The following is a 14485-nucleotide window of genomic DNA, read 5'->3' as shown; positions in this document are numbered from 1 at the left end:
GAGGGGAGGCATAACTTAAACTTAAGTTGACCTGGCCAAATCTAGGAATCTCACAGCAAACATAGCAAGTATCCCTCACAAAACTAATTGAGCTTCAATTCATTTGATGTTGGTCTTCTAAAAAATGAAATTTCAAGATACTTTGCTTTGAGTCTTGTTAGATGCCACACCTGTGTGACTATGGGCTTGGGTTTTCTGAATCTGGGTTAGCTAATCTGTAAAAATAAGAAAATCCTTATGTCTCCTATGACTTCAGTAAGGAAACATAAGGAAAACTTTTAGAAAAAAATTATGAAATAATTCAGATTCCTTAAAAAGCTGTTTATAATAATAATTCCACAAGCAGATCATTGTGCTTAGAGAAAGTTAATATTAGGTGGTCTCTCATGGAGTTCATAGTCTCATAAGGAGCCATACATACTTCAAAGATTTGTCATTTCACTGGCATAAATGTTCCCTTAGTTAACATAGATTACAACCTCCCTTCCTTTTAGTCGATTCATTTTGTTGCTAGAAGAGCTGTCCAGAATCCATCACTTGGTGGTCTAATCTCTTTTGATTCTTTCCAAACTTTGTTAGGTTGGTCCTCAAATAACTGACAAAATCTGTCATTGAGTGCTAGAAGTTTGTCCAATTTAGCTTTCTAAGGTCTTTAGAAATGCCAAAGCTTGCTTGATAGACATGGGCTCATGCCTACCCATATTCCTTAGTGAAAGCTCACAAATGAATAAATTATAATTTAAAAGTGATTCTATGAGCAGCAACTAACTCGCTCACTGGAAAGAGAGACAGAGTTGGAGACAGGAGGTCCCTAGGTCCAAACCTGGCCTCAGACACTTCCTCTCTGTGTGACCCTGAGCAAGAGCCCCATTGGCAAGCCTTACTACTCTTCTGTTATAGAAACAATACAGATTCTAAAATGGAAGGTAAGGGTTATTTTGTTTAGTTTAGTTTTCTAAAGCAATACTACAAAGTATGTGAGAAAGGTGAAAAGTACAATGGGAGCACTCTTCCCTTGGGACCTGGGAAAATTTTTCACGGAGGTCACTTTAAATGAATTGGATTTCAATGAGAGTAGAGTAAATAAATGGAAGGCATCTTTTGCAATGCTCTTTACTCAACCAAAGACACAGAGGAAAGTATAGGGTTTTTATTTCATTTTGACTGGAATATGGAATGCATGGAGAGAAGTACCATATAAGCCTGGAAAGGTGGAGAGTCTAATACCACACTAAAAAGTTTGAACTCTGTCTAGTATTTACTAGGAAGCCCCTGAAAGATTTTAAACCAAGGATTGAGGGGACATCTGGGAATAAAGTAGATTATTTTGATTGCTTTGTGAAACATGGATTAGAAAAAAAGGGGAGAGTGAAGGTCAGAAGATCAGATAAGGCTAAATCACAAAATACAGATTAAAAAATATACTATTGAATTCACTAAAAAATAAGAACATGAATCTTTTTGCAATTTTTCAAGGAAACAAGTGTAAGTTTGAATTTGTATATCTATCAATAAACTCTAAGTCTGAACTGTTTACATCTATTCATAATGTTAAATTTTCAGAGCTTTATTCCTAAAACAGTTTTAAAAATCTGCTCACAACAAAAGTTTTAACTTCATTAAATCCTTAATGTAAATAGTTATTTCAAATGATATATCATCAGCTCCTGGTATATTCATTATTCTATGCAAACAAACTCTAGAGGAATGTGTCTTGGTCTTTATAGAAACTAAAATATAAATGGAGAAAAGTCAAATAAGATAACTTGTTCAAATAGAGATAAGTCTTAGTGCTCTGGGTCTCTTCTAGCTACAGACAGTTTTCTGAAAAGTGATCAACAAGAAAGAAATGATCACACACAGTGTCTGTCCTCAAATACTGAAAGGTATTTGTACTGAAAGGTAGATGGAATCATTTATTGGATTAAATATTAATTAGGGATTTTAGCAAATGTGCCTCTATTATCTCTTGACTTTTTAGTATTTGGTTGTGAATCTCAGGAACTCAGCTGATTACTTACTATCTGTGAGACCTGGGAAAAGTCACTTTGTCTCTCTCAAGTATTATGGGTAATAATTTGTTGAATTGCTTTAATGACATTTCCTTTAAAAAGATGGAAGATTCTGAACCTTCTTTGGAAATGATTCTTTCTATCAGGGAGAAACTAAATGCTCAGTGGAAATAACAGGAAATTTGGAGGGAAGTGACTACTCCTCTTTGAGTTTGTGACAGAAATGGAGAAGAAAGCTGGCACAGTAGAAATGCAAAATAGATTTTGGCAAAAAAAAAATATATATATATATATTTCAAAGGGTTCAAAAAAAGACAGTTTGAAACTCATGGATATTAGATAAGGTAATCAGTGCAAGCAATATGAGAAGCTCTCAGAAACAAAATCCCAAAGACACTAAAAAGAAACGAATTTGATAAAAAGAAAAAAAAGAAATGTCCATAGAGACTGAAGTAGATGTATGAAAGACTTATTAACTAACTTAAATTTTTTTAAAAGATATGTAAAGAAGATGGAAATAAGGGCAGGCAATCTTAATTACTTATGTTCTCTAATACCCCCTGTCTGTCCTTGCACAGCCAAGGGACTTGCCTTTAAAGAAAAAATTAGGGCTATTCAAAGACTTCCTTCTTTTCCCTTTTTCTTCAACTCATAATCTCTTAATATCATTCCCTCCTGTCTTCCCTTTTACTATACTTCTTTACTTCAAATTCAAAGGATACAGTAGCCCTTCACCTGACAAAGGATAGCCTCTTTACAGGCATCATGGTTCTCAATCTTCCCATTTTGTCCAGAAGACTTCCACCTCTACTGTCCCATTGCTATTCTATTTCTCAATCATTCCCCATCTAAAAAATACTTTCTTATTGACTATCAAAGTCACTGATACCTCTCAGAGACTCATTTAATTAATCAATGCCACTATTTCTCATTCTGTATCGCTATTCTCTTAGCCACATTTATGGAAAAAGTTGTCTATGAGCTAAGCTTAGCTCTCTTTCCTCACTTCTTCTCCAAATGATATGTAATTTGGCTTCCAACCTCATTATTCAACTGAAATTTTGCTTTCCAAAATTCACAATGCTGTCTAAATTTAATGGCCTTTTCCCAATCCAAACATTTCTTGATATTACTGTAGCATCCAATGTTGCTGACCATTATATCCTTTTAGATACCAATTCCCCTTTTGGTTTTTGTGATACCATTTTCTGTCTGACCCCTCACTGTTCAGTCTCTTGTCGTGGATCAGCATCATCTCATGCCCACTCACTCACTAATGGGGTATGTACCCTAAGATTTCTCTTGGGACTCCCTTTCTTTCTCTTTTCTTTCACTTGGTGATCTTACCATTTCAGCCTGGTTCAAATTTCATTCCAATAGAGATGACTGCCAGGTCTATAAAAGCTACCTTAATCTCTCTCCTGAGATTCAATCCTATATTACAAATTGCCCGCTAGATTTGTGGGTCTAGCTGTCTCATAGGGATCTCTTCAACTCAACATGTACAAAACTGACATTTTTATATCTTTCCTCAAACTATACTTATTTCAAAATTCCCTATCACTCTCCAAGGCACTAGACACCTATATTCACAACTACATTATAATATTCAACTTCTATTAATCATTTATCCCTTCAAGTCAGACTGGAGACCTTATAAGTGAGGCTGTTTTTTTTTCCCAGATGTCATTTAAAATAAATAGCTAGTAAGGTCGCTTCCAATTCTAAGAAGTCTAGCTTTGGTTAGTAAATAATTCTACCTAGTCACCAAATTCTGTTTTGAAATAGCAGATCTAGCACTGATTTGAACTGTTTCAAAAGCTAATATTTCACAATATGTCTTCATAGCATTGCTTCCCCGGAAGTCTTGAAGCAAAAGTTGGATGCCCACTTATCCATGGTGTGATAGGATGGAATCTTGTTCAGGGGAAGGATGGTTTCTAAGGTTCCACGGAATCTCAGTGATAGCTTCCTTACATCATTTTTTAATTCTATGTTTACTTCTACTTTTATGTAAAGAATACTTTTGCACTAGTAAGTAGTCAACAGCTATTTGCTGAATGTTAAATTTCTATATCCAAAGAATTTACAGTAACCAAATCAAGTAGTTACTATTATAATAATTCATATTTCCATAATACTTTAAGGTCTATACAACATGTTTCTCACAACTCTGTGGTGTATGTCATGAAAGTATTATCATCTCTCTTTTACATATAGGGAAACTGAGTTGTTGAGAGGTTAAATCATTTGCCAATGTACACACAATTATAAAATCTAGAGATCTGTATGTAAGCCAAGTCCCTTGACTCCAGGTTCAGACTGCAATAATGCTATTATCCTTAGTAATGAAAATTTTATATATATTTAAGGGACAAAACAGTATTACTAAGAAAATTAGTTATAAGCTATATTATAAGCTCACAAAATATTAAGCATTTATATCACAAGATTCATATCTACTTGATGTGATATACAAACTTAGCAGTTTCTAAAAGTGATAAAATTTCATTTTCTAAAGATGTCCTATTTCTCAGATTTTCATTAACTCTATGTCTTCTCAATTAGGACAAAATAATGAGGAAGACTAAAATCATCAAAGTTAAATTCTCTACAATGCAAGAAGAGAATGACTAGCGCATTGCCAGTGGAGAATTAAAAGCAAAAAGAAAAAGACTCAGCTGAATGGGAGATAAGTAGCCAAACCTGCTAAAGAATGAGGGTGGAGGTGGAGGAATGTAAGATGGATATGAAAGAAAAAAATCGGGTGACAAATTTAGAAGACAAAAAGTTAAGAAAGGGAAGGAACAGCACTTGGATATAGTATAAATAAAAAATCCTCAGTTTTATTTCATATTGCTCCCCACATACACTTGATTTTTCCATCCAACTTGAATGATTAATTTACCTTCTAATATAATGTGTGACTTTCTACCTCTATCCACTTTCACAATACATTCCTTTCTTCATCTCTTTTGTCAAAATCCTTCTCTGCCATCAAAGCTTAGCTCATCGCTTCTTGGAAGTCCTCTGTGATAACCCCAGATCACAGAGTTCTCTCCATCTTCAGACATTCCTAGGGCATTATGACCCATTCACTCACTTTACCATATTTCATACTCATCTTTGTACAATATTCCACTACCATCACCTCTCCTGAAGGACGTAGGTTCCCATGAGAAGGAAGATTGTCCATTTTAATCTTTATGATGCTAACAAGAATGAAATGCATTGTTTTGCACATAGTAGACATAGAATAAATGTCACATGTAAGCATTATGGATGTAAAAATAAAGGACCTGGGTTAATATCTTGGATGACTACTGTCAGTGTGATCTTGAGCCAAATTGTATCATCTCTACAGGTCTCAGCCTCCTCAACTGTAAAATTAAGAAACTGGACTAGATTTCTTAACAAGTCCCTTCTGACTCCAGTGTTATGATCCTATAAATTAATTTTGCAGTAGAATTTGGCATCCTTCAATTGACAGCATTACCTTCAAGATAGCTAATTAAGCTTTCTTTCTTAACAAAAGCAAATTCTAGTCTTACATATTTTTCATAGATGGAATAATTTTAAAACTTTAACAGCTAATGAGTCTCTTTTTTCTTTCCTAAAGAGATGTAAGACTCTGACAGTCATGTTGCTTGGGTGGGTAGGTGAATAGAAAGAAGCTTCAACATCTTCCTCTGTGTGAACCATACTAGAATCACAGCATTTTAATGAAATGGAACCTGGATTTAACTGACTCACATCTATTCAGCTTCCACAGTAAAAGTTTGCAGGTATTTTACAAGGAATCTAGAAAGATACATTCTTCTCTTTCTAAGTAAAATGGTGACAAATAATTTAGAAAAACAAAGAAAAAGAAAGGGGAATAAGCATTTATTAATTGCAATATTAATTGCAAAGCACTTATAAGTATCTCACTTAATCTCACAATAACCTTCTTTGGTAAATACCATTAATCCCCATTTTACAGCTTGGAGAAAATGGGGCAAACAATACTTAAGCAATTCGTCCAGGGACAAAAACTATTAAGGTTCTTAATGTGGACATGAAATGGGGTCCTTCTGACTCTATCCACTTTTCCACATAGCTGCCTCTAATAGGGCTATCATGACATTAAAAAATAAAATAAAATAAATAAAAACTCTAGCTAAAATGCATTATGTAGGGTAGGAAATCCTTATTTATTTATATATTTTTAAGGGATTGTATGAGAAAATCAGATTCAGTAAAAATAAAAGGTCTATGCAGGAATTCCAAGACCTCGTCTATTGTTTCTGCCTCTTAGCACCTCTTTCTTGCTATCTCCAATGTAAAATCAAGATAATGAGTTCTTACAGAAAACTTCCATAAATAGAGTTAAAATTTTACATTATGAACAAATACTCTATGTTTGCACTGTTGGTTTTTGCTGAAATATAAAAACATATTTGGTCAGAAGGAGAAATATTGAAGAAAAGTGGGTGAACAGAAGAAATAAAATGGGGATTGTCACAAATCAACAAGTCTGAAAACTAAATCCAAACTTTAAAATCAGAAAAATGTAGATTTTTTAGAGGGGAAGAGATCGCGGAAGTGTATATTAAACTCTTAAATTAAATTAAGGTCCATAAATGACTTACTCAAAGTTAGACAGATAAATAAAAGCTAGACCATATATGGTATTCTGAACAATTAGACATCATTGTGTGGGTTACCTTCCCGCCTCTACTCTAAAAAAGGACTATTGGGTTAGTAGCAAGATTTGATTCACTAAGGTAGTAAAATAAATGCTAACTACATAAGGGTGAGTTACTGCCAGCAAGATAAATTCATATTGCTGCAGAAAAGTAGAAACTTTTACAAAACAGACAGACAAACACACACACACACACACACACACACACACACACACACACACAAACACACACACACACAGACACACACCACCACCACCACCACCACCATCACCACCACCACCACACATATTTTCCTCATAGGAATTGAGAGTAGGATTACACTTAAAATAGAAAAGACTTACCTTCCTTTGATATTTCAAAATCTGATTAGAAGCAAGCTCTTTAATTAATTTTTTAAACTTCCCAAAATACTTTTTCTGACAATTATTTCTTATTTCATATCTATCTGAAGTCTCTTTATCCTTTGATTCATTCTATTTCTTTTTATTGTCATCATTTTTAAAAGGGCCCTTTTCTCAGTCATCTCTTCACATCTTAAAAATCCCAATTCCCTGAGCTGTTCTTCACATTTTATTTTCCTGGCTTTTAACCATTGTCATATTATTCTTCAGAATGCCCTTTACACTTTCCATGCAACCCTTAGATAGAAGCCTGAATCATGGTGCTCTGGTAATGGTAAACTAAGTAGTAAACAAGGCAAAATGAAACAAAACACTCTCTCCTATGGTAAACCAGATTTTGACTGAATACAGCCACAGGCATGCATTGGGTACGGTCCATGTCATGGTGAATGGTATCTTGGGATCTTGTATAAGGAGCATTAGGCATAACAGAAGGCATCCTTAGAGTGAGGATGCATGGGCATACCTCCCCTATAGTATGCTACCATATGTGGACCTAAGAATATATTTCAGTATTAAATTTCCTTTGAAACTTTAGCACCACAAATTGGGACAATACCCAAATGCTTAAACTGGAACCAATTAAAAGTCCTAAATTTCAGCCATGGTTTTGGCAAAGCTAATTCTGAATCAGTTATTTCTCACCTAATGTCTATACAAGTGGAATTTCTCTTTACACATACAATCTTGCACTTTGTCATTATGAATACTTAACTAAGTTCTGGTATTTTCTTCAAATTACAATTTTTATTCTGAATTCTACCATTACATTACAATAGTTTAGTGACTAACTCCCTCAAAAATTATATGACAATGGCAAAATGAGTTGTGCTCTCTATTCCATAACTTGTGAAAGTGATGAAAATAATAAAAAACATCACTGACACAAATGCCTTTTAGTTGCAAAGAAAATTATTTTAAATAAAAATAGATTACAAAACTTGTCACTATTTATTGAAGGGGTGAAAAAAAGACCCTTTAAGTATATGATTTGTTAAAATCAAGAGAATGAATGCCAACCAGCTAGGGAGCAAAAGGAGATGGGGATCTGGTCCAGATTCTTACACAGATTTTCTTTTAACAATCTATACTCAAAAGGATTGGAGATTATCAATCACTAAGGTGCCTTCCAGATATAATATTCTTTGCCTCTAAGACTCTCATCCAGCTGCTTGGATACTAACCTAATAAATTTAACCGCCAATCCCAGATCAGCTATACAGCATGCTCCATTTTTCTTCACCAGGATGTTCTTACTTTTCAGATCGCGATGTGCAATTGCTGGTTTTCCTTGAGTGCTAAAGATCTCCGTATGTAAGTGGCACAGGCCACTTACTGAAGAATAGGCAAGCTTTAGCATTGCGTTGGTATCTAGAGTAGTGGACTTCAGATAATCATACAAGGAGCCATTCTCATGGTAGTCTGTGATTAGATATAGTTGGGTCCAAGACCCTGTGCCTTTGATATCTGCAGCAATAAATCCTAAAAAACAAAAAGGGAAAAAAAGAAACCAAAGGTTGAAAATTAGTACTTTCTAAACACTTGCCTGTTGTATGAAATCATTTCGGGTCATGGTTGTTTTTTACTGTTATATACAAATAGGGAGGTTGATTAAAGTTATAATTTCATATATATATAAAATAAAGCTATATATATATAAAGTTAAGATTACTAACCAAAACCAAGGAAAATATGAAAAGGAATAAGTAAAAGATCATGTGTTAGGAAATTAATCAGTAAATTCTTTCCAGTGTATATTAAGTTAAGTTATAATGACGACAATTCATACAAAAAGGGCAACAGAATAATCAAAAAGAAATCATGTGAACCTATATTTATTGATACGGGTAAACTATAGATATAATTAGGTTACATTTTAGTCATAATATTCTTGTGAAAAATGCATAGAGATTGGTGCTTTGTGATTGGTCAGTCACATCCAACTCTTTGTGACCCCATTTGGAATTTTCTTTGCAAAGATCTTGGCAAGATCTGCCATGTCTTTCTCCAGATCATTTTACAGATGAAGAAATGGAGCCAAGAATGTTCAATGACTTGTCCAAGGTCACATAAATAGTGTCTGAGTAAAGTCTTCCTAATTAGAGGCCTAGATTTCTATTGACTACACCACCCAGCTGCCCCAGCTTCATCTATATAATTCATGCAGAAAATTAAACATTTTTTTCATCAAGAACAGGTCGTACTAATCAATACATAGAGATAAGGGCAAGCGATGAATCTAATTTTGTTATATATTTAAGCAATTCTGATACCCATATGGAAAATACTGTTAAATGCCAATATAATTAAGAAGATTAGGAACTGCGTTAATGGCTGAACCCATAGATTACTTAGTCATTAATGGTTTGCTGTCAACTAATACGATCCTCAGAAGAGTCCCTCAGGAATTTTCTCCTAGCTCTTTTGATGAATATTTTTTTATCAACGACAGGGATAAAGAAGCACAGACAGTATTCTTGGCATATAGAATAGAAGGAAAAAAGGTAGAAAATGCAGCCAACATAGGTCAACTGAGTTAGAATTCATGAGGATTTTGACAGGTTGGAAGATGGAATCAAATCTAATTTGCAATAGAGAGTCTAGATATACAGTGCACTAGAAAATCATACTGAGATTTTAATGGATTACAAACATACTCAGAATCAGCAGTGTGACAGGACATAGAAAAAGATATTTTCTGTAACCTTGTCTAACAAGTAAAGAAAATTTACGTCTGTTAGAGCAACTTGACATAATATTGTTCAGAGATAATCTAAGTAATAGTGGTGAGTTTTAATTTCCAATCCCCAAGCAATTATTTTTCCTTTGCTTTCAGCCTAATATCTGAAAATACTCTCACCATTTATTCTGAGAAACCTTTGTTCTGCAGGACTTCATGGCCAAGGCCAAGACATCAAGAAAGGACAGTGTTTCTAGATAGTTAATACAAGTTGATATACAAACATTACCAAAAAAAGGCATGGAGCTAGAAAACAAATCCAGAATATTTTTATACTGATTTTTACTCACCCAAAATATTTTCATGCCTCATCAAGACCGTCTGATATATTTCTGTCTCTCTGAACCAGCTGGCTTCCTCAGTGGTAAAGAACACTTTCACAGCTACCTTTTCACCACGCCACTTTCCCATCCAAACTTCCCCATAGCGACCTTTTCCAATCTGTTTCACCATCTGAATCTGCTTAGCTATAGTCCTTTGGACCTATTAAATCCCAAAACACACTGTTAGTGTATTCACAGCACAACATATTTGTTTAATCTCTCTTGAATAGAAGCAGTGACTACATATGGTAACATCAACTTAGGCTGTAGCTATTTTTATATATAGACAATGCTTTTCAGGATAGCAAAATTATTTCCACGTTATGAAATATCCATTTATTTACTGATCTTTTATTGAAAAAAAAAGAATTAAGACTTTTACACTGACTAGGAAAATGGAAAAAGGCTTCTTATCAAAGATTGCTCCTGTTAAGACTGAGCCTTATTTTCAAGCAAGAAAGTCATAAAAAGAAACAATTATAAAATTAATTAAAAAAAAAAGCAATCAGTAAACATTTGTTAAATACCTAGTACGTACAGGTCTAGACTATGATAATTTCACCATCAGTCCTGTTAGACAATAACTACTATATTAAAATGCTATATCACCTTACATGAGGACCCCAGGAATATTTTCTTATCCACAGCTTCTTTTAGTATGTGCTTTATATTTGGTTTACTATTCAAGATGACTACCTATCCCCAACTTACTCCCACTGTCACTATAATTTAATCTGAGTTTCAAATTTAATATTCTTTGTTAAACATCAGAGTCATAGGACTTAGATACAGAAGGGAGCAAAGATAATCTAATGATTAATTAATAAACAAGCAGTTATCAAAAGTGTCTACAATATGCCATCACTAGGAATATAAGGATAAATATTTTAACAGTTCTTGATTTCAAGGAGCTAACATTACTTTGAGGAACATAACATGAGTGTGTGTTTATGTAAATAAATATCTGTAAGTGGAATTTAATAAAGAATTACTATAATTAAATGAAAAAATTAGAAGAGGCATGCTGAGAGAATAGGACCCCAAAATTGTTTGCCCATGACTGCCTACTAACCTTAACCTTCTCCTAAAACATTCCCAATTCTATGCATCAAATCATTCATTCTATATTCTTACTTCTACTTAAATAGACAGGTGTTGAGCTAACTTTATTTCCACAAAATATCTCTCACCATTCCCTTCTCTATATTCATATGGTCATCATCTATTTCTGGCCCACATCACTCTTGGTCCAGACTTCAAAAATAAGTTTTCCAGCTAACTGTTTCCAATCTGAAATCCAGAATACTTCCACAATAATCTTCCTAAGGAAAAGTTTCATCATGTTATTTCTCTGCTCAAGGAATAGTTAGGACTTCTTTACTGCCCCCATGGTGTAAAATGGAAACTCTTCAACTTGGCTTTTAAAGCTTTCCCTAATATTTCATGATGGGCATTCTACATTCCAACGAAACTAGATAATGAGGTATTCCCAGCACTTAACATACCATCTTTTTGCTTTCATGCATTTGTATGAAGTGTTTCCCATGTGGAGATTGCTTTCCTACCTCAAGTCCAGCTGTTTTCCTAGCATACCTCAATAACCTCTTAGTTGATTTTCCTGGCTTCAGCCTCTCTTTTCCAATTCATACACCACACAAATATTGAGCAGATATTCCTAAAGCACAACTCCGATCATGTCATTCCACTGAACAAATTGTTTCATGGGTGCACTACTAGCTCTTATCCTCTTTTACTTAAAGCCAATAAGATTAGAAAATATTTATAAAATACTGTGTAAACATTAAAGCACTATAACAAGCTATCATTATTGTAGTTGTTATTATATTCCTTCACAATTTAGCTCCTGGTTGCTTTTCTTGGTTTATTGAATATTATTGCCATTTATACATTCCATGAACCAAAAAAACCAACAAAACAACAACAACAACAACAACAATAAAAACTGGCCTCCTTGTTATTCCACTTATCTCCTCATCTCCCATTTCTTTGTATTTCACACTGATCATCTCCCATGCCTGGAAAAAAGTTTCTTTTCCTTCCTTAGATTTTCAAGCTCCCTTCTAACCTAATCATGACTCTCCACTATAGCTCATGTATTTCCTAAATAGATACTCACACATACATGTGGTGTTTGTTTATATGTGTTGTTGTTGTTGTTGTTGTTGTTGTTGTTGTTTCCCCTATAAAAAAGAAGGACTCTCAAGAGCAGGAAGTTATTTTGGACTTGGTTTTGCAATTCCACAAGGGTTGTCACACAATTTGGTGCCTAATAAATGCATGTTGGATGACTGATTAAACCACTAGCTTCCTTCAGTGCTCTGTGTCAGTGCCACTTCCTCAATGAAACTTTGCCTGATCTTTCCTCCCTTCTTTAAATCATTTTCAATCTTTATAAATGGGTCTATTGAGTTGTCTTTGTATCACCAGCACCAGAACACTGAATCTCCATTCAGTATATGTTCAATAAATGTTTGAATGAATTTTAATTTAGCAAAGGTACCTCAGGTAGTAGGAAGACCCAGGGTTTAGACACAGCCTCTCTGACTACAAATTTAGGACTTTTTCTACTACTCAACAGTGTCTCTCTTGAACTGAGATGAACTCAATGACAGCTTCTTTGGCCCTAGATGCCCGAATTCAAATTCCTGAAGTTTTGTGCTAACTTAAATTCATATTATTCTCTGATTCTGTAATTCTCTTTATTCTCTATTTGCTAAAAATCAATTGTATTTTTTCCCTTTTCGTCATCATTGACTTTTTATGTCATTCACCCTTCTGGATAGTTCCCCTGCCCTTGGCTTCAGTGACATTCCTTTCTCTTCGGTGTGCTTCCTTGTCGGACTGATTAATCTTATTGGTTTCTAGAACTCTACGTATGAACAACAACCAAAGTTCTGTGTTCAGTCTGGCTATCTACCCTCCCTCTCATCTCTCCTCTGCTGATCTCATTCATGCCTTAAGTCATCTCTATATGTACCAAAATTGTATCTATCTGTCCACTGTCTCGACCAAATTCAAATGCCACATTTGATTAGTAGTAGCACCACCAGCAGTAAAGGTTACATAGTAAATTGAGGTTTGCCTTCCAACAAGGCAACTAGGTAGCACAGTGAACAAAGCACCAGGACTGGCAACAGACTCGCCTTTGGAAGTGGATATCAAGCCGCAGACAAAGATGCAAAGATCTGTAATAAGAATAATGCCCAGGGGGCAGCTGGGTAGCTCAGTGGACTGAGAACCAGGCCTAGAGATGGGAGGTCCTGTATTCAAATATGGCCTCAGACACTTCCCAGGTGTGTGACACTGCGTAAGTCACTTAACCCCCATTGCCTAACCCTTACCATTCTTCTGCCTTGAAGCCAATACACAGTATTGACTTAAATAAGGTAAGGGCTTTAAAAAAAAAAGTGGGGACCCATATCTCTTCCTGTGCTAGAATGAGACCAATCCAGTTAATTATAAAGAGGCCTGACCCCAATATTTACCCATTGAAAAGACAGAAAAATGGAGGCTTATGTGTTTCACTGAGGATGAAGAGCTGCTATGTTTAAACCTGTTGTACTCCTTGCCCCATCAGCCCAAGAATCTTTTCTGCATTTCCCTCATTAAAGCAAGAGCCTTAGATTCCCTGTCTGCAGACTCCAAGGTTAGCACTGATGACCATCAGAAAACAAACCCTCTCCTAAATGGAAAAGTCATGGACTTCACCCTGAAATAGGAGACTCGAGGCTGAAACAAAAAGACTCTTTCTCTATCCCGATGCTTGGATAGGAGTCACACGTGATCCTTTGGACTGAGGAAACGGGGCCAAGGAGCAAGTAATGGAAGCCTTGGCGAATCCAGGGCGAAGATGGTTCCATATGTAACACTTGCTAATCTGCTCATGATCAGAAAAGGCTGAAGGCTAGATTGTAACTGGACCCTGGCATTAAAAAGCAAACAATCACATTACCCCAAGGAGGCCAAGAGGTTATCAGGTGGGACTGTAACTGAGCTGCTGGGTCTGCCTAGCACAAGCGGGCATTCCCCCCAGCCTGTGCCCTACTTGTTTCCCTGGTAAACATAAACACTGGGGCTCTGGCCATCCACAGAGGTTAGCTTGAAACGCCAACACTATTCTCTCATACCAGCAGAGGGAGTCCGGATCCACTCCCCGAACTCTGAGATTGTTCTATTAAATCTTTCAGAGATTCCCCCGGGGGGATGTAGGTCTCATCCTGTTCCAATCCAATGCTGTAACGAGGTCTGGCTTCTTGTCTTTTATACCTAAAGATGGAAGGAAAAAGGAGATGAGACTTAG

The 14485-nt window shown here is 35.4% G+C and overlaps 1 protein-coding gene across 12 annotated transcripts in view; it reads right to left on the bottom strand.

Annotated features, from left to right (window-relative positions):
• The window catches only part of BMPR1B (bone morphogenetic protein receptor type 1B), a 519978-nt gene that overhangs the window by 16512 nt on the left and 488981 nt on the right, over positions 1–14485 (bottom strand). For all 12 annotated transcript variants that reach the window (XM_056803301.1, XM_007495714.3, XM_056803304.1 and 9 more), the window contains 3 exons: positions 14313–14451; positions 10132–10324; positions 8286–8583 (listed from right to left, as the gene is read on the bottom strand). In XM_056803301.1, the coding sequence (XP_056659279.1) occupies positions 8286–8583; positions 10132–10324; positions 14313–14451 (630 nt within the window). The remainder of the gene's footprint in view (positions 1–8285; positions 8584–10131; positions 10325–14312; positions 14452–14485) is intronic.

Source organism: Monodelphis domestica, chromosome 6 (genome assembly GCF_027887165.1).
Source record: "Monodelphis domestica isolate mMonDom1 chromosome 6, mMonDom1.pri, whole genome shotgun sequence".
NCBI classification, from domain to species: domain Eukaryota; kingdom Metazoa; phylum Chordata; class Mammalia; order Didelphimorphia; family Didelphidae; genus Monodelphis; species Monodelphis domestica.
This window is presented reverse-complemented; position numbering and strand designations above follow the sequence as displayed.